At 52.1% G+C, this 24,535-nt stretch overlaps 1 protein-coding gene across 2 annotated transcripts in view; it reads right to left on the reverse strand.

Annotated features, from left to right (window-relative positions):
- VPS13D (vacuolar protein sorting 13 homolog D) overlaps positions 1–24,535 on the reverse strand; it is a 2,754,556-nt gene that overhangs the window by 580,719 nt on the left and 2,149,302 nt on the right. For both annotated transcript variants that reach the window (XM_086921894.1, XM_086921893.1), the window contains exon 56: positions 21,775–21,938. In XM_086921894.1, the coding sequence (XP_086778020.1) occupies positions 21,775–21,938 (164 nt within the window). The remainder of the gene's footprint in view (positions 1–21,774; positions 21,939–24,535) is intronic.

Genomic DNA, 24,535 nt, shown 5'->3' on the forward strand with positions numbered 1-24,535 from the left:
CAAGTCTTTTTTTTTATAGAATATGATCCGCTATTTCCTGCATTTTTAGGTCGAGCATTCAAGTATATACTTATATGTGTATGTACTTTGTGGGCTCTGGAGATCAGCCCTAGGACTTGTCTGCTTTCGCTTAGGGACTTTTTCCTGTTTAACTGCCTTTATTTAACTGTCTTGATAGAAAACGACCAGTAAAGGTCAGTAAAGAACAAGTTACTTACCTTCGGTGACACTTTTTCTGGTGGATACAGTATCTGCCTGTGAATTCCTCACCTTATAAATATCCACATGCGCCAGCATTCAGCGGAAATTTTTTCCTCGTCTTCCACGCCAACAAGGTTGTCACAATGCATGGCTCCGCACACGGCTCTGCATGACGTCACCGGAAACCTGAGAGAACCACGTCAGCACGATGACGTCAGTTCCACCCATTTTCTCCGAGCCACTGAGGCAAACGGACAGACCAACCATAGAGACAATGTATACATAGTACACAATATTCACAGAAATACACACAGTGTAAAGTGAAACAAGAAAGCAAAGAAAGTAAACATTTCCTATAAACCCACACAACGGCAAAAAGAGGCAGTATACAATGACAATATGAAACAACCATATTAACCAAAACCTCTTTTAAGGTATAAAAGGGTGTGCAACGGGGAGGCGGGTGGGTCAGTGAGGAATCCACAGACAGATACAGTATCCACAAGAAAAAGCGTTACCGAAGGTAAGTATCTTGTTCTTCTGATGGATACATCTGCCTGTGGATTCCTCACCTTATGAATAGATTCCTACAGCAGTCCCACTCTTGGAGGAGGGTGTCCACCTCTCTTATACCAAAAAATTCTGCAAGACAGAGCGCACAAAACGGCACTCCCGTCTCACTTCAAAATCTAAGTAATAATGTTTTGAGAAAGTGTGGAGGGAGGCCCAAGTCACTGCCTTATAAATGTCCAACACAGGAACACCTCTGGCTAAAGCAGAGGTGGAAGACTTAGCCCTAGTAGAATGAGCTCTAATACCCTCAGGTGGTTCCTTACCAGTCAGGGCGTAGCAGATCTTTATGCACAAGATGAACCACCTGGATATAGTGCGCTTGTGCACAGCTTAGCCTTTTGAACGTCCAACGTAGCCCACAAAGAGCTGATCGGCCAAATGTAATTCCTTTGTTTTGTCCAAATAAAAGCTCACTGCTCTTTTAGGGTCCAGGCGGTGAAGTCTCTCCTCCTACTTAGAAGGGTGAGGGGAGGATAAAACACAGGGAGAGTTATGGACTGCCCCAGATGAAAGGGAGTAACTACCTTAGGCAGATAAGCAGCGCTGGTCCTGAGGACCATCCTTTCAGCATGTATGGTCAAAAACGGGGGTTTTGAACTAAGAGCTTGAAGCTCACTCACCCTCCTTGCTGAGGTAATCGTCTCGTCCACAATTCCAGAAGACTGATATGAAAGACCAAAGCCCCTTGATCTCCAGATCCCTCAGATGAGCACCCCACCCTACAGTAGAGGCATCCGTTATCACTGTGCCCACCGATGGAAGAAGATGAAAGGGCTTTCCTTGAGACTGATTGCCCTCCAAGCTCCACCAAGACAGATCCGCTGCAGCTTCTCTAGAGATCCTGATTGACTTCCCTGATATCTCCATTTTGCTGATATCACTGCCTGCGGAGACACCACTGGAATGCCCTCATGTGCCAGCGTGCATGGTTGACCAACAGAATGCAGGAGGTGAACAGACCGAGCAGATGAAGGACCTTCAGAACTGGAACAACCGCTCCATTGTGGAATAAAGGGATCATCTCCTGAATGTTGAGAATTGTTTGTGGAGGAGGAAATGCTCGACACACAGTAGTGTCCATTACCGCCCCTATGAACAGGTTGCCCTGAGAATCATCCAACTGTACATATTGCACCAGGCATACCTAACGCCAGATAGAATAAACAGGTACTTCGCGATCGACACTGCCGCTTGTCCCAGATGCGACCTGTTAGGAGCAGATATCCTGCACATGCTTTGGCACTGCCCAACCCTGTCCACGTACTGGGGGGAGGTGACCTCACTCCTGAATCACAGCACGGGCCCGGGACTGCCGGACACGTGGGAGGCGTGCATTCTCGGACTCTATAAAAGAACCAAGCTGAACAAAACACAGGCACGATTTTGGGATCTGGGCCTCGTCACGGCCAAACGGCTGATTACGCGACACTGGAAACGGCGGGAACCGCCTACCCCAAAACACTGGTTCGCATCCTTTACAAACTGGGCCGGGGCGGAAGGCACGGCGCTCCACCGGGAAGAAATAGCGGGCCTACGGCAGTTCCCGGCTCTGGGATGGCATCCTGGGGTCCCTGAAGGGAGAGGGCACTGTCAGAGGGCTCACGCAGACTAGGTGAAACCGGAGGTGGGTCACAGAGGCTAATGCTGTATCGCAGGAATCACCGCAAGCGGCGCCCCCCCCCCCCCCCCCCCCCCCCCCACTCCCCTGACACAGACAAGAAACAGCCAGCGCGTAGACCTCGGATACGGCCCAACGCCCACGCGGGCGCCCACCAGCGGCCACTGTCGAACAGCGTGCCCCAAGCACTAAATTACTGACATCGCCCACGCAAGCACACTCCACCCCCCCCCCCCACCCATTATCACGTATATGTTTACATGTTTGCAGTATCGGATCCCTGCTCACGGACGGTGGCCTTTCTGACCCCTCGTGTTGAAGTGGGCAGAAACCGCTGACGGCACTACAGATGGCGACTGCAGGCGTAGACGCCGATAGCCACACCGACAGCGAGGCTCCTCCGCCTGAATGCCACATGCTCCACTAACAAGGCCGGCGACTGATGACACACCATGGCCCACAGGGGCTGTCCCACTCCAAGTTCAGGCACTCTTGCGCACGCACACCTCTGGCCTCCAGTTGCACTGTAACAGCATAGGCAAACAACACACTGTTCAGAGGTGGCTCCTACCAACACCGTGCAAGTGGGACGGACTTCGAGTGGGGAAGTCGCGATAGGAACATTGGGACATACCGATACGAACTGTTTTGTTTAGTTTGCCGATTTAATGGCTCAGTTCTAGAAAAAAAAATGAAAAAATGAGACGTCATTTATGGACTTTTCCTTTCTTGACTTAAGAAAATGTGACTATCTTCTCCATGTCCTAGTACACCGGGGACGCAAGGGACGCAATGACATGCCCTTTTATGATGGCCCACACCCCCACGATTCACCGTTTATTTGCAGCCGGCCCGCGGGGTTGTAGGCTTTGCTATTTGTACTGTACCTTTGAACATTAATAAACGTCTTAAAAAAAAAAAAAAAAATGAACAGGTTGCCCTGAGAGGGCACCAGGTGAGATTTGGGCACCTTGATTGAAAAACCCAATTGAGCAACAGTTGAGATGTTACCCGCAGGTGATGAAGCACCATATCTGGCGACACTGCTTTGAGCAGCCAGTCGTCCAGATAAGGGAAAACAGGAATCTCCGATCTTCTGAGATGAGCTGCCACCACTGCCATCACCTTTGTGAAGACTCGAGGAGCAGTAGTAAGACCAAACGGGAGGACCGCAAACTGGTAGTGTTGCGACCCAACCGTAAAACGGAGATACTTCCTGGGCGACTTCAGGATGGGAATGTGAAAATACGCATTCTGTAAGTCGATTGACACCATCCAGTCCTCTTGCTGCAGCGCCAGAAGAACCTGAGCAAGGGTAAGCATCTTGAATTTCTCCTGCTTTAGGTAAAAATTCAAGCCCATGAGGTCCAGGATCGGATGTAACCTGCTGTCCTTTTTCGGGATCAGGAAATACTGGGAGTAGCATCCTTGATCACTTTCCTGCTCTGGAACCACCTCTATCGCACCTTTTTGAAGTAAAGTAAGAACCTCCTTCTGCAGAAGAAGCAAATGGCCCTCTGAACAAAAACCTTCGCAAGGATGGTAATGAGGAGGAAATTCCCAAAAGGGAAGGGCGTACCCATTCTCCACAAGGTTTAAAACCCAAAGGACTGTCATGACCGATTTCCAACCTTGCAGAAAGTGAGACAGCCGACCCCCTACAGGACCCACATAATCCAGGATGGGGGATCTAGGGCCGCTTTCCTGCGGTACCAGAGGGAGCAGGGGAGGCAGTAGAGGAGGAGAGGAGGAGGTGCCAATTGTTTTGCTGATTCCAGCAAAGCATTTATATAACGGCCCAATAGACATGTGGCATTGGTCGATTTCAGAGCCATGCTAGAAGAGGAGAAATCCTTTTTAGCTGCCTGTTCCAACTTTTTTGAGTCCCTGTCAATTGGGGCTTGAGGAAAAGCAACCAAAGATTGCTTGGAGCAAGTTGGCATTAACCGTGAGGTTATAATGCACTTAAAGAGTATATGGTATGGCTGTATCACAGAACCGCTATAAGGAAGGGATTCCGAAAGCTGCAGAGGGGCTCAGCTCATGCTAGGGCACCCTCTCACACAAAACCAAGCACTCTGCCTTCAGGTTTGTCAAGGCCTGCCATAGGAGTGACTTATAGGTTTATATGTGTCTGTATATATAGGTATACTATATCTTAGTAAGGGGTGCAAGCCCCCACCTTACCCAGGCTGCAGTAGCAGACCTGCGGTGCCATTTTGGAAGGCTTCCCATGAGTAGCATAATACATGCTTCAGCCTCGGGTAGGCCTCTGGGGTACCTATGCCCTTGGTACCTAAGGTACCATATACTAGGGACTCACAAGGGTAACCCAGTAACTAATCTGGAGAGAACCTAATGATCAAGTTGCACAAGTTACTACTTGTGTAACGATATATCTGTAAGAGACATTAGTTAGTGATAGATTCCTTACCTTAGATTATCCCCAGGAGCGGCAAGATGGCGGCGGCGTTCTAGACCGCTGCAAGAAGCTCCACTGACCAGTACCCCATGGTGAAGATTTGAGAGGTGCTGATTATGCATACCAGTGGGAAACATCAGACAACATCAGACAACGCAGCCTAACCAAATGCAGGCTTAGCAGAATGAAGAGTAAGAGTCTGATACAAGCTGGCTACATTGTAATGCAGTAATATAACAACGTAACGCCCAGACTTACTTTTGGTTTACTGCGGTGGCGCTGAAGCCGGATGGAGGGGCTCCGTGCTGAGAATTTGCAGAGCTAGGTGGATACAGCAGCGGTCTTGGAGCTGAGATCTCGTCTGACCTTCCTGTCCTCGTTGATTGGCTTCACCGTGTTGAGTTTTGCTGGACACACCCGACTCGTTGGAAACGCCGTTGATCGCCGCAGTGTGGGCAGCTCACTGGCCTGTCCTGTGGCCGCGACCGACTCTTCCTGCTTTCCCGGGGGTGATCTCTCCTGTCAAGGGAGCCTGCGGTGCCTGCAGCGCTGCACAAACAGAATGCCCCCAAAGAACGCTGCTGCTACGGCTGCCGCTGCAGCCTCCAAAACCCGAGCGGCGAAGCAGGCTCTCCGCGATAGAGAGCTGGCGCTGAAACGAGCTGGAGCACTGGGCTCTGACGGGACTCCCAGCTCCAGCTCCGGCTCCGATATTATTCAAAATTCGGCACCGACGAAGCAACTCAAATCTTCCAAGCTACTACCATCTACGCCTGGACCGGGCCCCTCGGTGGTTGATCTCCTCAGGAAAGCGCCTGCTTCAATTTCCCCTCACCTGTCAACGATTACAGCGCCGACGGTGGTTCGAACCATGATGGCTGGTTCCTCCCCTCCCGGGCTGGAGACTGTAGGTGAGACAGGGGGAATGCTGCCAGGAGGTAGTGTTCTCGTGCCTAGTCGGGAGGGGGAAAGGTCAATGAAGCCTAATACTGTGTTTGCAAATGGAGATTTGAATATTTTAGTGGTAAACCTGCCTAATCAACCGCAGATTACGGATAAACAGCTCCCTGTGACCCGTGAAGGTATTGATTTACAGGCATCACCCTCTGCTCCCCTGCCCCTATATCTACCCCCGTGGCTGCTGTTTCTAGCTCTATATCTGTTCAGAACCCGGCTCTTGAAGATCCCAATGCACTATCACCCTCAATAAACACTCTGACATTGATTAATGAGCCTGAGCCCGAACCTGAACCTGAACCTGAAACTGAGACGAACATTGAAAATTTAACTCAATCTCTGACGCAAAACGCAGAAAGTATGGAACTTAGGGGGAAGATATCTAAGCCACGTAAGGACTGTAAGGACTGTACTGTATCTGACTCATTGGACACACAATTTAGAAGAGGTAGGCGTGTGAGTCCCGCCGTCTCGTATCTGCCTCTCGACGCACGGTTGGGATTCATTTTTTTCGGCCCATCCATCCATTTCGGGCATCCTCATTGGAGCTTTTGATTGAGTTGAAACAACACCGACTTCTAGATACGACGGCTTACGAACACGTAATTTACTGACACGTACCCAGTTTCCTTGGCAGCAGAAGCGGAGACTCGGTGCGATCTTTATCGACGCACGGGTGGGATTCATTTTTACGGCCCATCCATCCTTTTCGGGCATCCACAGTGGAGCTTTTGTTTTGAGTTGAAACAACACCGACTTCTAGATACGACGGCTTACGAATACATAATTTATTGACACGTACCTCGTTTCCTTGCCAGCAGAATGCCTTATAGATTGATGACCCATACACATTGAATCATCATAGTTTTCGTCGCTTTTGGTGACAGAAATTGTAGTGCACCCTGTATAAACTCTGTCCTGATGAAGACCCCGATGTAAGGCAACAAACATACCTACAACTGTAGCGTGGGGTCGAAACGCCGACGGCTACTTTCTTTCGTTTTTCAGTTGACACCGCCCGCATTAATTTGGATTCTCCTGTGTCAATATAGACTTTTCCGAGTACTATGGGATATGTGATGATCCCCTAATTTGGCTCAGTGGTCTGAAGCCTCTAAAAGATTCACTGTATTTCGAATGAAATTTGATATTTAATTAATGTCACAAATTTCTACTCTTCACTTTCCTTCTTTCCTCACAGCATCACGCTACCTCACTTCCTTCCTTTGGGGCACTGTTATTTACTAAGTATATTGTCTAACCCATTGTGATTAATTTACAGTGTGTGAATGTTTTTTACATTCTCCGTAAATAAAAACAAACGATGATATAGTGTTTCACAGGGACCCTTCTTTATACACCAGTTAGCACCCAGGTCCCATGTGGATTCCATTGGGTTAAAACCCCCCTTTTTGATACCAAAGACGTCAGTTCTTAGACGCAGCTTTTCCGCGCCAGAAATGCAGAGCTATGCCAAAAACCACCACTGGTGCCATGACACTAGGGCCCTGAAAGGGGATGCCCTTAACCCTAGATATCGGTTCGCAGAACGGGGAGGATGGGTGGCTCGGTAAGGAATCTATCACTAACTAATGTCTCTTACAGATATATCGTTACACAAGTAGTAACTTGTGCATCTGAAAGAGACACGTTAGTGATAGATTCCTTACCTTAGAATAGATACCCCAGCAATACCAACCCTGTGCTGGTGGATCTGCGAACCAATAATCACACCAGAAAGTCCTGGAGGACGGAACGGCCAAAGAAGCCATCCCTCCGGACTTGACTGTCCAGGCAATAATGTCTTGCAAATGTGTGCAGCAAGGCCCACGTAGCGGCCTGGCAAATGTCCTGCAAGGGCACACCTCGGCCCAAAGCAGTTGTAGTCGCTGTGGCTCGAGTGGAATGAGCCCTCAGCCCCACAGGGGGTTCCTTCTTAGCCAAGGAGTAACACGCCTGGATACACAAGATGATCCACCCTGAGATGGTCCGCTTGTGCACCGCTTTCCCTTTCTTAGCGCCCACGTAACCAACAAAGAGTTGGTCATCCATCCGGAACTGGCGTGTGCAATCCAAATAAAATGAGAGCGCACGTTTTGGGTCCAGACGGTGGAGCCTCTCTTCCTCTCTCGAGGGATGCGGAGGCGGAAAGAAGGTGGGCAAGGTGATAGATTGCCCAATGTGGAAGGCCGTGACTACCTTGGGTAGGAAGGAGGGCCTTGTCCGTAACTCAACCTTGTCCGGATGGACTGAAAGGAAGGGAGGTTTACAAGATAGAGCCTGGAGCTCACTCACTCTCCTGGCAGAGGTGATGGCTACCAGGAAGGCAGTCTTCAAAGTGAGAAGGCGAAGAAGGCAGTTGTGAAGTGGCTCAAAGGGAGCGCACATCAGAAATGTAAGAACCAGGTTCAAGTGCCACTGAGGCATCACGAAGGGAACAGGGGGGAAAGTATGTGTGATGCCCTTCAGGAATCGATTAACGATAGGGGACTTGAACAAAGAAGGTTGATTGGGCAGCCTCAGAAAGGCTGAAAGATAGCCCTTGATAGTGCCCAGAGCAGAGCCCTGCTGGGAAAGAGAAAGAAGAAAGAGGAGAACCTCAGAAAGAGGGGCATTAAGGGGATCCACAGCCTTTGCTGTGCACCATGCCACAAATCTGTTCCACCTGCAGGCATATACTGACTTTGTGGAGGGACACCTGGCTGCCAGAATGATGTTGCAAACTTCAGGAGGCAAGTCAAATGGCCTCAACTGTCGCCGCTCAATCTCCAAACATGGAGGTGGAGACTGGACAGGTTCGGGTGGAGGACCGTCCCCTGCTGGTGCGACAGAAGGTCCTCCTGAAGAGGCAGACAAACTGGGGGATCGACTGACATACTGAGTAGCTCGGGATACCGGTACCTTCGTGCCCAGTCCGGAGCCACAAGGATGACTTGTGCCCAGTCGCGCCTGATCTTCTTCAGCACTCTGGGCAGAAGTGGTATAGGCGGAAAGGCGTACAACAGACCGCAACTCCACTCGCGACGAAAAGCATCTCAGAGCGAGTGCCGCCTTGGAAATTCCAACGAGCAGAACTGATGACATTGCGCGTTCTCTTCGGTGGCGAATAGATCTAACCAAGGCTCTCCCCACTGCAGAAAGAGACCTTGCGCCACGTCCGAATTCAGACGCCATTCGTGATCCATCATGCACCGGCGGCTGAGTTTGTCCGCCCTGGCGTTCAGAGAACCGGCCAGGTGTTGAACCACCAGGGTCATGCCCTGATGTTCCAGCCATTGCCAGAGGTGCAGAGCCTCCTGGCAGAGGGTCCACGACCCCACCCCGCCCTGTTTGTTGCAGTACCACATGGCGGTGGTGTTGTCCGTGAACACCTGCACTGCACTCCCTCGGACAGACGGGAGGAATGCCTTCAGTGCTAGACAAATCGCCCGCAGCTCCGAAAGGTTGATATGGAGCCGGGGCTCCGCCGGAGACCAGAGGCCTCTGATCTCCGCCTCTCCCAAGTGGCCTCCCCAGCCCTGGAGGGACGCATCCATCACAACTACGTGCTCCGGTTGGGGAAGGGAGAGGGCTCTGCCTCTGACCCAATCGCGGTCCGTGAGCTACCACTGCAGCTGTCTCGCAGTGCCCTCCGAGATCAGGACATGGTCGGACAGGTTGCCCTGATGCTGGGCCCACTGAAACTTCAGGTCCCACTGCAGAGCCCGCATCCGCCCCCGGGCGTGATGCACCAGAAGGATGCAGGAAGGATCAGCCCCAGAAGCCGCAGCGTCAACCTGACCGAGACTCGGGATAAAGGCTGGAAGATTGCAATCAGAGCCTGAATATCCCGAACCCGCTGTCCGGGAGGATAAACCCGAAACTGCGCTGAGTCTAGAACCACTCCGATGAAGAGGAGCTTCTGGGAGGGGCAAAGGTGTGACTTCAGCACACTGATGGAGAACAACAGCTGGTGCAGGAGGTCTGCCGTCGTCTGGAGGTGGCTGACGACTGACTGGGGCGAGCCCGCCTTCAACAACCAGTCGTCCAGGTAGGGGAAGACTGAAACCCCTAACCTGCGCAGATGAGCTGCGACCACCGCCATCACCTTCGTGAACACCCGTGGGGCGCTGGTAAGGCCGAAGGGGAGCACGGTAAACTGAAAGTGCTCGTCGTGGCCTACCGTGAACCGCAGGTAGCGCCGGTGGGCCGGCAGGAAGGGGATGTGGAAATAAGCGTCCTGCAAGTCCAACACTACCATCCAGTCTCCTGGGTCCAGGGCAGCTAAGACCTGAGGCAGTGTCAGCATTTTGAACTTCTCCTTCCGGAGGAAGCCTTTGACGTTCCGTGAATCCAAGATAGGGCGTAGGCCCCCTTTGCCCTTCTTGGGTACCAGAAAGTAGTGGGAGTAGCAACCACACCCTTCTTCTGGACCAGGAACGCGCTCGATGGCCCCCTTGGCCAAAAGGGCCGTAACTTCCTCTTGCAGAAGTCGCAAGTGATCCCCCGACACGCGGTGGTATTGCGGTGGCATGGCTGGAGGGGTCGCCTCGAAGGTGAGGGAGTAGCCCCTTCAGACGATTTGCAGCACCCACCTGTCCGATGTGACAGTGCACCAGTGGAGGAGGTGATGGCGAACCCTGCCCCTCACTGGTGTCACATGGGCCTGAAAGCACGGACTAGGAGGGTTTTGAGGCGGATGCTGCAGAGGTAGGTGTAGACTGCCCTCGCCGTTGTCCCCGACCATCTCCACGGCGGTTTCCACGGCTGCCACCACGTTGGAAATTAGTCTGCGGTGCGTGGCTGGCAGTACGTGTGGGGGCGCCCCTTCCTTGGCCACGAAAGGAGCAAAAGGCACCCGTATGCTGGCGCGGGGCCGAGAGGCCCAAGGACTTGGCCGTAGCCCTAGAGTCCTTAAAGCGCTCAAGCGCATGGTCTGCCTTGTTGCCAAAAAGGTGACGGACATCAAACGGCATGTCCATGAGTGTATTCTGGACATCGGCCGAAAAGTTGGTGGACCTCAACCAGGCGTGGCGGCGAATCGCCACTGTCGTTGCCATCGCCCTGCCCAGTGAGTCGGTGGTATCCAGCCCACACCGGATGGAATACCGTGCTGCATCTCGACCCTCCGCAAGGGTTTGGGCGAGTTTAGCCTTGACCTCCGCCAGGGGCATTCTGGCAGCACGTTCGCGACCGCTTCCCACAGAGAGTGGGTGTAGCGGCCCAAGAGGCACGCGGTGTTGGAAGACCGCAGTCCCAAACTCAGGGAGGAGAATACCTTTTTGCCGCATTGCTCATACCTCTTGGATTCTCGATCGGGCGGAGCACACGGGAATGCGGTCTGGGAGTTGAAGGCCTGGATGACCAGGCTCTCGGGGGTGGGATGGGTGGACAGGAAACAAGGGTCGAGCGGGGCCGGGCGGTGGCGCCTGGCCACGCTCCTATCTACAGGCCGACCTGTAGTGGGCCTGGGCCAAGTGCCCAAAAGAACGTCAAGCAAGGCCTCAATAAACGGCAGCAGAGGCTCAGCCGAGCTTGAATGCGGTTTAAGGACCACAGTGAGGAGGCTGGTCCTCACGGCCGCGACGGGGAGCTCAAGGCCCAAGGCCCTGGCCGCCCGCGTCAACACCACACTGTAGGTTGCGCCCTCCTCCGTAGCCACAGTAGGGGGTGAGACAAAACCAGAATCTGGTGAAGTGTTCAGACCACTGGCATCACCAAGTTCACCTGACAAGTCCTGCTGGGACTGACACTCACGTGTCAGAGGGTTCTCACACCCCTCCCAATACTCCTCATCACCCATTTCCTGAAAATCAGGGTTGTCAAAGGATGGGGCCGGTTCATTGAAGTAAAACTCTCCAAGTGGCGTCAAAAGCGGCGGCCAGCGGCGCCGTTCCGACGCCGGAACCGGATCGAGGGAGGTATCGGGGACGGCGTCGCCCGAAGGCGAAGCTGGAGGTGACACCCTAGGGATCGGCGCCGGTGAGGTCGTCTGGTCAACCGGCGACGACCCGGATCCGGAAGCGGATCCAGCGGCGCCCTGTGGCGCCAGGCCTGAAGGCATCGGCGGCGCCGGGGCCGAAGCACCAGCCGGCGTCGGGACCGAAGCACCCGACCCGCTAGGGCCCCCAGATAGGTCCGCTGGGCCCGAAGGCGCCGCGAAGCCCGTCGGAGGAGAGAGGGACCTCATGGCCATGAGGAAGCGCTCGATCTCCTCCGGCGTCGCTTGCTGCCCAGGGACCGGAGGGTATGGGGCAGGCCACGACGCCCGCGACTCAGACGGAGCCGCGTGGGCGGTGTCACCCCGGCCACGTCACGCGAGTGTCGGGGGGGAGTCGGAAGAGCGATGACGTCTTTTCGACTTTTTGTGCTTACCTGACGACTTCGAGCCTGAAGAGTGATGGTGACTGTGAGAAGTTGGCCTGATATATTATGTTCACTAGTTCTAGTGACCACTTTGTATCAGTCCAAACAACCCTTATGGTGATTGGTTGTAAGTCAACCCTATAGACCAGCTATCCTAGTAGCGTGGACAAAAGCAGTCTTTAGGCTAAACTCTTTATGGCATGTGAAGCCAGCTGTTTTACCACATATAACCTTTGAATACCAAATGAAAAGGAAACCACACAGGTAGTTATGAAAATAAACAGTTATTTATTATCTAACATACACCTCTGAACTCTTTATGAGGTCAGAGGGCTAAGCACATGACAAACTCTTAGGAAAAATACGTTTAAGTTGCACGATTTACAATGGTGCCCTAGGGGCACGGCAAACCATATACTAAATAAATGGAATGCGAAAGTCAATTAAAGGAATGGAGCTGTCCAGAGGTTGTAGGATCGCTGGGACCACGCTATACTAACTTGAGGAAAGTAATAGGAGGCCCACGGAGCGCGTGTGCAGAGTGTGAACTTACACGCGAGATGAGTGCAAACGTCTATGGACAGTACAGTTTAAAGAAAAGGTGAGTATGGACGTTCCTGACTAGATAGGACTGAAACGACAATGGAACTGGACACTAGGATAGTCAAGCTACCCTTGAGCACCGAAATGCTCGTGTTACCTCACCCACAGGCTGCGGGTGCATAGGTGCGAAGTCGTGTCGGGTTTCCGCTTCGAAGTCTATGGAGCCTTGAAGAAAGATGCTGCAGGCGACCAGGAGGAAGATGTCCGGTGCAATCCAAGGATGGATTGGTGAAGAGAGGAACCTGAAAGCAGAGGGGACAATGTTCAAAGTCACTAGCCAGTGACTGGAGTGGAACCAGGAGTGGAACCAGATGTCGTCGTCGCGATCAGGTGAAGGTGGACGCTTGTCTCTGCAGCCACGTGGACCAGGTGGTGTCTTCGACGACCAGGATGGAGGCACGAGCTGTCCCACGTAGGCTCTCGCTGTCGGCGGTGTCGTCTCCGGATTCGGGTTCAACAGGCCTTGGCAAAAGCAACCCACGCGGTGAGTGGAAACGGCGTCTGGAGTGGACCAGGAGGGTCCGGGGTGCTCCTCTTTTGGAAGGGAGCAAGGGCCAGTCTGGAGCAACCAGACCAGCAGCAAAGTTGTCGGTGTTCGTCGTCTAGGAGGTCACTAGCCAGCCGGCAAGTGACCAGACAACGCGTCGAGCAGCAAACAGGCAGAAGGGCCCCACGCAGATCTCGTGGATGCTGGAGGGCTGATCTTCGATGCAGGAGCTGCTCGGGGTCGGGGCTTCTCAGTCCCCAAAGCACTTGAACGAGGAGGCCTCGGAAGTCGTGCTGGAGCGAAGTGCTGCTTCTTTCAAGATGGCCGGTCCCACGTGTCTCGTCGCACCCACAGGTCTCAGCTCGGCTGCAGATGTGGGTTGAGGTCGGAGAGGTCTGGGAATCCGGGTCTCGTCGGGCTCTGAAGTCTGGATCCCTTGCAGGAAGACAACAAAGGGAAGTCGCGGTACGCTGATGGTGCCTGCAGATGCAGGGTGGACACTCCTTGCCCACAAGGGAGATTCCTTCTGTCTTCTGTGGAGCAGAACGTCGAGGTCCAGAGTTTCTTCTTGTGAAGTTGATCAGGATAATCCAATTAGGAATGGGACCAGCTCCTACCTTTATCCGGCTAAAGGGGGCTGCACTACGACTAGGTCCCTCCCCTGGGTGGGACCAGGAAGGGGGGTGGTTAAACCCCCTTTCCTTTGTCCGGTCCTGCGCCAGCTCTGGGGCTGGGGTGCCCCAGGAACTGGTTTGGACCGGCATATGCACAGGGACACCTTGTGTGCCCCAGGCATGTCTCATTCCTTTCAGCCCTGTCCTACCTAATGAACAAGTTACTTACCTTCGGTAACGATATATCTGTAAGAAACAGTAGTTAGTATTAGATTCCTTACCTTAGAATATCCCCAAGCATCAGTCTGGATCCGAAAACGTTTGCGTAGCAGTACCCCTGCGCGTTGGTAGGCGTCGTCTGCAGGCGTCCCCTGTGGCTCCGCGTCCGTCGTTGGCGCTGTGCGCCGTGATGACGTCGCTGGAGTATATAGACGCGGCCTCCGCGCGGTGACGTCAGTTCTTTGTACACAGCTTTTCCGCGCCAGAACACGCAGAGCCATGTAAGAACCAACACTGGTGCCATTGGAAACTAGGGCCCTGAAAGGGATGTCCTTAACCCTAGGTATCAGTTCGCAGAACGGGGAGGATGGGTGGGGCGGTAAGGAATCTAATACTAACTACTGTTTCTTACAGATATATCGTTACCGAAGGTAAGTAACTTGTTCATCTTAAAGAAACAGGTTAGTATTAGATTCCTTACCTTAGAATAGATACCCCAGCAATACCAACCCCGGTGGTGGGTCTGCGAACCTATACAATCTTACACCAGAAAGTCCTGGAGGACAGAACGGCCAAAGAAGCCATCCCTCCGGACTTGACTGTCCAGGCAGTAGTGCCTCGCAAATGTGTGCAGCGAGGTCCATGTAGCCGCCTGGCAAATGTCCTGCAAGGGGACTCCCCGGCCCAGGGCAGTAGTAGCCGCCGTGGCCTGAGTGGAATGGGCCCTCAGCCCAACAGGAGGCTCCTTCCGAGCCAAAGAGTAGCACGCTTTGATGCATAAACGACCCATCGAGAGATGGTCCGTTTATGCACCGCCCATCCCTTCTTCGCACCCACGTAGCCAACAAACAGTTGGTCATCCACCCGGAACTGGCGTGTGCGATCCATATAAAATGAAAGCGCACATTTTGGGTCCAGACGATGGAGCCGCTCTTCATCCTTTGAAGGATGCGGAGGCGGGAAGAAGGAGGGTAAGGTGATGGACTGCCCGATGTGAAAAGCAGAGACTACTTTGGGCAGAAAAGAAGGTCTAGTTCTCAAAACCACCTTGTCTGGATGAATGGACATGAAAGGAGGTTTGACAGAAAGAGCCTGGAGCTCACTCACTCTCCTGGCAGAGGTGATGGCAACCAGGAAGGCCATCTTTAAAGTCAGGAGACGGAGAGGACAGGAATGAAGTGGCTCAAAGAGAGCACACATCAAGAACGTTAGAACCAGGTCCACTGAGGCATCACAAACCGAACAGGTGGAAACATGTGTGTGATGCCCTTCAAGAACCTCGTTACAATAGGGGACTTGAACAAAGAAGGTTGATCAGGTAGCCTCAGAAAGGCCGAAAGGGCAGAAAGGTAGCCCTTGATAGTGCCCAGAGCAGAGCCCTGCTGGGCAAGAGAGAGAAGAAAGAGGAGAACCTCGGAAAGAGGGGCATTAAGGGGATCCACAGGCTTTGCTGTGCACCATGCCACAAATCTGTTCCACCGGCAGGCGTATACCGACTTTGTGGAGGGACGCCTGGCTGCCAGGATCACATTACAGACTTCAGGAGGCAAGTCAAATGGCCTCAACTGTCGCCGCTCAATCTCCACGCATGGAGGTGGAGGCTGGGCAGGTTCGGGTGGAGGACCGTCCCCTGCTGCTGCGACAGAAGGTCCTCCTGAAGGGGCAGGCGGATCGGGGGACCGACTGACATGCTGAGTAGCTCGGGATACCAGTACCTTCTAGCCCAGTCCGGAGCCACAAGGATGACTTGGGCCCAGTCGCGCCTGATCTTCTTCAGCACTCTGGGCAGAAGTGGTATAGGCGGAAAGGCGTACAAAAAACGCAGCTCCACTCGCGACGAAAAGCGTCTCCGAGCGAGTGCCGCCTTGGAAATTCTGATGACATTGCGCGTTCTCTTCGGTGGCGAATAGATCTAACCAAGGCTCTCCCCATCGCAGAAAGAGGCCTTGCGCCACGTCCGAGTGCAGACGCCATTCGTGATCCATCGAGCACTGACGGCTGAGTTTGTCCGCCCTGGCGTTCAGAGAACCTGCCAGGTGTTGAACCACCAGAGTCACGCCCTGATGTTCCAGCCATTGCCAGAGAAGCAGAGCCTCCTGGCAAAGGGTCCACGACCCCACCCCGCCCTGTTTGTTGCAGTACCACATGGCGGTGGTGTTGTCCGTGAACACCTGCACTGCACTCCCTCGGACAGACGGGAGGAATGCTTTCAGTGCCAGACGAATCGCCCGCAGCTCCAACAGATTGATATGGAGCCGGGACTCCGCCGGAGACCAGAGTCCTCTGATCTCTGCCTCTCCCAAGTGGCCTCCCCAGCCCTGGAGGGACGCGTCCGTCACAACTACGTGCTCCGATTGGGGAAGGGAGAGGGATCTGCCGTTGACCCAATTGCGGTCCGTGAGCCAACACTGCAGCTGTCTCGCAGTGCCCTCCGAGATCAGGACATGGTCGGACAGGTTGCCCCGGTGCTGGGCCCACTGAAACTTCAGGTCCCACTGCAGAGCCCGCATCCCCCACCACGCGTGATGCACCAGAAGGATGCAGGAGGCCATCAGCCCCAGAAGCCGCAACGTCAACCTGACCGAAACCCGGGATAACGGCTGAAAGATGGGAATCAAAGCCTGTATATCCTGGACTCGCCGTTCCGGAGGATAGACCCGAAACTGCGCCGAGTCGAAAACTGCTCCGATGAAAAGGAGCTTTTGAGAGGGACACAGGTGTGATTTCGGCACATTGATGGAGAACCCCAGCTGGTGCAGGAGGTCTGCCGTCATCTGAAGGTGGTGGACGACTGTCTGGGGCGAGCCCGCCTTCAACAACCAGTCGTCTAGATAGGGGAAGACTGAAACCCCCAATCTGCGCAGATGAGCTGCGACCACCGCCATCACCTTGGTGAACACCCGTGGGGGGCTGGTAAGGCCGAAGGGGAGCACGATAAACTGAAAATGCTCGAGGCCTACCGTGAACCGCAGGTAACGCCGGTGGGCCGGCAGGACGGGGATGTGAAAATACGCATCCTGCAAGTCCAACGCTACCATCCAGTCTTGCGGGTCTAGAGCAGCCAAGACCTGAGCTAAAGTCAACATCTTGAACTTCTCCTTCCGGAGGAAGCCGGTGACGTTCCGTAGATCCAAGATAGGACATAGGCCCCCTTTGTCCTTCTTGGGTACCAGAAAGTAGTGGGAATAGCAACCACGCCCTACTTCTGGCCCAGGAACGCGCTCGATGGCCCCCTTGGCCAAGAGGGCCGAAACTTCCTCCTGAAGAAGTGTCAAGTGGTCCCCCGACACACGGTGGTTCTGCGGTGGCATGGCTGGAGGAGTGTTCTCGAAGGGGAGAGAGTAGCCCCTTCGGACGATCTGCAGCACCCACCTGTCCGAGGTGATGGTGCGCCAGTGGGAGTGGTGATGGCGAACCCTGCCACCCACCGGCGTCACATGGGCCTGAAAGTACGGACTAGGAGGACTTTGAGGCGGATGCTGCGGGGGGAGGTGTGGTCTGACCTCGCCGTTGTCCCCGACCGCCTCCACGGCGGTTTCCACGCCCGCCACCGCGTTGATAGTTTTGTTGCGGCGCGTGGCTGGCAGCACGTGTGGGACCGCCCCTTCCCTGGCCACGAAAGGAGCGAAACGAACCCGTTTGCTGGCGCTGGGTCGAGAGATCCAAGGACTTGGCCGTGACCCTGGAGTTCTTGAAGCGCTCCAGCGCGTGGTCCGCTTTGTCGCCAAACAGGCGACTGCCATCAAACGGCATGTCCATCAAGGCATTCTGGACATCTGCCGAAAAGTTGGCGGATCTCAGCCAGGCGTGGCGACGAATCGCCACCGTCGTGGACATCGCCCTGCCCAGCGAGTCGGTCGTATCAAGACCACACCTGATGGAGTATTTTGCTGCGTCTCGGCCTTCAATCATAGCTTTGCCGAGTTTTGCCCGTACCTCCGGTGGGCATTCCGGCAGCAGGTCCGCGACCGTATCCCACAGAGCGTGGGTGTAGCGGCCCAAGAGGCATGCGGTGTTGCAAGACCGCAGTCCCAGACTCAGGGACGAGAAGACCTTTTTTCCATACTGGTCGTACCTCTTGGATTCCTGGTCGGGCGGGGCCGACGGGAATGCGGTCTGGGAAGTCGAGGCCTAGATCACCAGACTCTCAGGGGTGGGATGGGTGGACAGGAACTTGGGGCCATCCGTACATGGACGGTGGAGTCTGGCCACGTTCCTATCAACAGGCGAACCTGAAGCGGGCCTGGACCACGTGCCCAAAAGAACGTCAGACAAGGCCTCGTTGAACGGCAGCAGCAGCTCCTGTGGGCATGACTGCGGTTTGAGGACCTCAGTGAGGATGTTAGTCCTCACGGCCACGACGGGGAGCTCCAGGTTTAAGGCCTTGGCAGCCCTCATCAATACCACTGAATAAGCAGCTCCTTCCTCCGAAGCCACGGTAGGAGGCGAGACAACGCCAGGGTTAGGGGATTCATCTAGACCACTGGCGTCACCCAAGTCACCTGCCCAGTCCACATTGTACTGACACTCCCGTGTCAGAGGGTCCTCAGACAGCTCCCAATCCTCTCCGTAATCTACCTCCTCATCATATTTGGGATCAACATAGTAGACCGGCTCCTCGGGGTTCACAGGCCCCATCTGCGTCGGACTCGGCGTCGGGCGACGCCGGTCCGGCTCCGTTACCGGAGTCGGAGAGGGTATGGGGGCGGCGCCGCCCGGAGCCGGCGCCGGAGAACCGGTGCCACGTGGGGACGGCGTTGGGGGCAACCCCGATGGAATCGGCGCCGGAGAAGGCCCCTGCGGTGCCAGGTCGGAGCCGTCGGCGGCGCCGGGGCGGGAGCACCCGGCGGCGTCGAGGCAGAAGCACCCGACCCGCTAGGGCCCCCGGACGGGGGCACAGGGCCCGAAGGCGCCGTGGGCCCCATCGGAGGAGACAGCTTCCTCATGGCCATGAGGAACTCCTCTATCTCCTCGGGCGTCGCGCCTTGCCCAGGGACCGTAGGGTATGGAGCAGGCCGTGCCAGCGGCTCATGCGGAGCCGCGGGGGTGGGGCCACCCGAACCCACGGCCGCATCGCGCGAGCGTCGGGGGGAGTCGGGGGTACGATGACGACGCCCCGACTTCTTGTGTTTCCTACCTGAGGAACCAGAGGAATGGTGACGACTCCCGGAGCGTTCGTGGCGGCTCCGCGACCGCTCCCTCGATCGCTCCCTTGACCTCCGGCCGGACCGGGGCCTCTCTCGACGCGGGGCCAAGACCCGCAGCTCGAGTAGCTTGCGGGACCGCTCCCGCCTAGCTTTACTCGTCAAGGCCCGGCAATCAACACAGGCGTCCACGTCGTGGTCGGGGCCCAGGCCCTGGAGGCAGAGTCGGTGATGGTCCGTGACCGACATCGTACGGTCGCAGTCATCACAGTTCTTAAAACCAGGCATCCTACCGGCACCGTAAAAAGATATCAAAAGATCAAAAAAACTTTGGTCAAAAGACCGGAGTACTGCTCTTCTCGGATCTGCGCTAACTGGCGCGGAAAAAAGAAGAACTGACGTCAGCGCGCCGAGGCGGCGTCTATATACTCCAGCGACGTCATCACGGCGCACGACGCCAACAACGGACGCGGAGCCGCAGGGGACGCCTGCAGACGACGCCTACCGACGCGCAGGGGTACTGCTACGCAAAAGTTTCCGGATCCAGACTGACGCCTGGGGATATTTTAAAGTAAGGAATGTAATACTAACCTGTTTCTTTCAGATACACAAAATCCTGTCTGGGGTGGTGCTAGCACCTCCCAAGGCAGGAAACCCTTTGTCCAAGCCTCCCTCGCTGGAAGGACTCCCAGCAGCAGGAGGTCAGACTTGTGTCTGTGGTGGCAGCATCCATTTTGTGATGCTGAGGCTCGAGTTAACTTTAACCGGGGTTCACAGTTACATACATGTCGTGTCCCTCTAGAAGGGTGGAATGCTAACCCCGTCGCCAGAATTGGCGAGGGGTTAGTATTCCAATTCGTATGACACCTTACTCGACATGTTTTGATAATGCGAAACCAAAGTTAGCAAATAACCGCGAGGGTTATAATGCACTTAAGAGTATATGGTACGCGTTATCATGGAACAGCTATTAGGACTTGGTTCCGCAAGCTGCAAACGGGCTCAGCTCATGCCAGAGCACCATTTCACATAATTCCAAGCACTCTGCCTTCAGGATTGTTAAGGCCTGCCATAGGAGTGACTGATAGGAATATATGTGTCCATTTTAGGGTTAGATATAGAGATACTATATCTAAAGCAAAGGGTGATTACACCACCTTGCCCCAGCTGTCGGGCAGCCAGTTGTGTCAGATTTGGATGGCCAGCCAGGGGTGGCATAATACATGCTGCAGCCCCTGGTAGGCACTGGGTGCACCTATGCCCTGGGTACCTAAGGTACACTGTACAGGGACTGATAAGGTGACTCAGTATCCAATTAGATATGTACCTAAGGTACATGGAATCCATTTTACAGAGAGAGCAGTGGGCCTGGGGCCCTAAATAGCAGGGTCCCAGGTCAACTAAGTGGAAAAACCAGCAAAACACCAGGCAAAAAGTTGGGGGCAACCATAGTCAGATATCCACCTTCCTACAGTGACCTGTTTCTTTCAGATCTTTTTGTTAGTGTTCTTAGACTATTGCAAAATGCTAATAAATACATTTGAAGGGAAAAAAACAAGGTCTGTCATAAATACTGTTTTTGGAATTTCAAAAGATTCCTCCGTCTCGGAGGTTCATTTGAAAGCAGAACACTTAGAATATTCGGAGTTAATCTATATTCTATCAACAATGCATAAGTTGGCTAATATATTTCTGATTCAAATACATTGATAAGTCCTATGCTGAGGAATATATATGATCCTGCGGAAAATATTACACGTTTTGTATAAATCAGTGCACAGGAATCCTTTATGATACTTTGGTGTCTTTCCTTGAGCCAACAACCCAAAAAAGAACTTGAATTGGGATAAAGTCAGAGTAATTCTCTCACAACAACAGCATTTGCAGTTCTAAAATGATTTGTGCTTGAAATCCTCTAGTACCCAGGTGTAGATAATTATCCTTTTTGGTTCTACTTCTTCACAAACTTGCACATGCGTCTGGACTAGGGGTGGGCAGAATTTGTGTAGTCGCGCTATGCAAAGATCAGCGAAACTGTAAAAAATCTCAGCGAGCACGCAAAAGTTCCTCGAACACACGGAATTGCTTGCTCCGCCTGTTCGCAATGCTTTTTTCCTGCTCGGGGAGAAATATCTTGCGAACACGCATTTTGAAAGCGCGAACAAGCAAAAAATTCTGCGAAGCCGTGGAAACTTTGGCAATACCTCGTTCTCCGCGTAACGCGAAAGTACCAAAATTCTACAAATTCAGCGAGCGGAATGGAATTTACCGCCCACACCTAGTCTGGACTAGGTGATGAAAAAAACAAAAGGAGGATGGCAGTAGTATCAGCCGTCATAGTAGGCCACTCCAACACAGCAAAAGGTCAAAGGACACTACAGTATTTTCGTTAATTGGAATAAAAACAAGATGCTCTTGTCCAGACTAAACATTCTGTGGCAGAATTGAGCACAGCTTGTCAACCGATAATAACATCGTAAACAATTTAATTTATATTTACCATCTATTCGCCATAACGGATTGGATAGGCAAGTATGAAGCATTCTAAACACAGTCAAACATCCATATTGCAATTTACATTTCTAATTTACCTGTTATCAGTAACAGCAGCCAGGCCTGCAATGTCTAATACCAAGGATGAATCAAGTGAACGGGAATTTGACATCTTATTTGGGTTGTGAGGAGGAGATGAGCCTTCATGACACAGCATTCCACTGCTAGACATTCGCCATAGTTGGGAACGTTTTCCTGGCTCCTTCAATAAAGAACAGAAAACTATGATTTTTGTTCCAAAATAGTGACTCCTTGATAGTTCAGACTAAAAAATTCAACATTATAAATGAACATCCAACTGCAATATTGTTGTTTAATGCAAACCAGTCATCATTTTGATTAGGGAAAAAACTGTCCCATAAATAGTGCAAAGCAATGAATAAATGGAAAGTTTTTTATAGCCACAGAGCCTGACATAGTGGGCTCTACCAGCAATTAAAGGCCTGATCCAGCGTTAAAGGCCAGAGCAGGCCTTTAATGTCCAGTAGAGCCCGCTATGGAGGGTTTTAAGGCTATTAGAACATCAGTGGCGTAGCAAAGGGGGTAGGAGGTCTGCTCTTACCTGCGGCCTTAGCGGGGTGGCAACCGCAGTAATTGCCAACCCCCTACCCCTGCTCTTACTTGCGGCCGCCACAGGGCAGCAAACACAGGGACCGCCACGGGCGGCAAGTGGTCTAGCTACGCCACTGTAGAACATTCAGCACCTAGAGGGTAGAATGTTCTAATTAGTAAACAAAGACCTCCCAGACCCAAGGGGTCTTAAACCCCACTAGGCTTCGAGAGGCTTTTGTTCACAGCAACAGCTGTGAAACAAAAAAACACATTGGAATGCTGCTCTCTGGGCTTCAACCAGCCATCAGAAGCCTGGACCACTCCATTGTCTCCAGAGGAGTGCTCAACATTCTAATGTTCTAAAAACAGTAAGACCCCTAAAAAATTGTAACTGACTCATTGTGTACCGTGTTGTGCCCATCAACTCCATATAACAGGGTAATATTGCCTTCAGAGAATTATTGCAATTATGAACACCACAAAATTTTGCCAGATTACCTATAATAAAAAAAGGTCTACCCAGTTAACTAAATTTGATGCCAAACCACATTCTCTTGTATATATTGACTAGGAAGTAGCATTGTTGGGCCATGTGATACATTTTCCTATTCACAAAGCTTTTCAAATGTTTTTCGAAACACAAAGTGCTTCTCCATTAGTGGTAATGCTATAGTCCTGCAAAAGTATTTTAGCCATTGTTCCCTTAAAATATCCTGCCGGTGTATGAGAAGAGAAAGGGCACCTCATCTTTTACCTAGACTACACTGACAAGATAAAAATATTATTTTCTGACTATGTAACAGAAGAAGAAATACTTTATTTAGACAATCAAGTCCATTGAAGTGGCAAATGTTAGTTAAAAGTACATAAAAAGGGAGAATACCCAATTGAAACATATAATAAACATCTCATACAGAGAGTTACCAATGAATATAAAGACGTTTCAGGTCACGTCCTGCATTTGGAGTGTGAGTACAATTGTTTTGCAAGTCATGGATTATAGGGTTAACCATAACTAGGAAATTTGAGGAGATTTTCAGTTTTAATTTATAACCACAACTGTACTTTCTTTCAACATACCTTAACGAGTTAAGATAATAGAAACCATAATTTCACTGGAACTATGGGCTGGGCTTTGAATCTTTCAGTGTATACATTATATATACATTATATATATATACATTATATATATATATATATATATATATATATATATATATATATATATATATATATATATATATGTATATGTGTGTATATATATATATATATATATATATATATATATATATATATATATATATATATACCTACTGGCGATAGCCAGTAGGTATATATAGTTAGGATTTTTTCTCTATGGAACTTTTGAAAATTCTATGTCTAATAACTTTGTCGTTTGTGGACGGAATCGGCTGAAATTTTCAGGAAAATGGCACATTTTGTTTCTGAGCAGCCCCAGAAAATTTGGGGGGGTTCCGTCAAGGGGGGGCCGAGAAAAAAGGGGGGTCCCAAAACACGTTTTTCCCATTCATTTTTCCATAGGGCCTTTGGCCTCACTTTTAGCTCGAACGGCTGAATGGATTTGCACGAAACTTGGCAAAATTGTAGGGACTGTTAGCCCGATGTGCCTTTGCTGGGTCTCAATATATGTGCTCCAGTGGATTTTGAGAAATTAACGTTTAAAAAAACAGATATATCTGTGACAGCGTCCCGGGTAGCGCTCCAGATCGCGTACTTTTCGCGTAACGGAGCTTTGCAAAGCGAAGCGGATTGGCTCTCCGGTGTCTGTCAACATTCTAAACAGTCCGGTGCGGCCGCCATCTTGTCTCTCGGTAGGATCGAGAGACAAGAGGAGAAAAACAAAGGGGGAATTTAATGAAAGGGGGCAAGGTAGACCCCTCTTGACCCCCTAGGAATGATGTTGGGGTTATTAAAGGGTCCCGTGGGGCAAATAAATTTTTTTTTATTTTTCGCGGTAGAAGCGCTTCTCGGTTCGCGAACCGGGTCGCAAACTGGTAGCGAAACGTGAATTCGCCATTTTGTGTTTCGATTTAATTAAATTACTAGATGGAGGAGAAGCAATGTGAGTATTGGGTATAAGGGGGTATGGGAGACGTATCCTGACCCCCTATGTTTTCTGAGGGTGGTTGAGGAGGCTCATATATGTTGATACTTGTCTTCCAGCGGTTGCGCGTGAGCGTTTTTTGTTTTTTTTTGCCGCTTGACTTCTGTTAACGTTCGATTAGA

Source organism: Lissotriton vulgaris, chromosome 5, assembly GCF_964263255.1.
Source record: "Lissotriton vulgaris chromosome 5, aLisVul1.2, whole genome shotgun sequence".
Classification (NCBI taxonomy): domain Eukaryota; kingdom Metazoa; phylum Chordata; class Amphibia; order Caudata; family Salamandridae; genus Lissotriton; species Lissotriton vulgaris.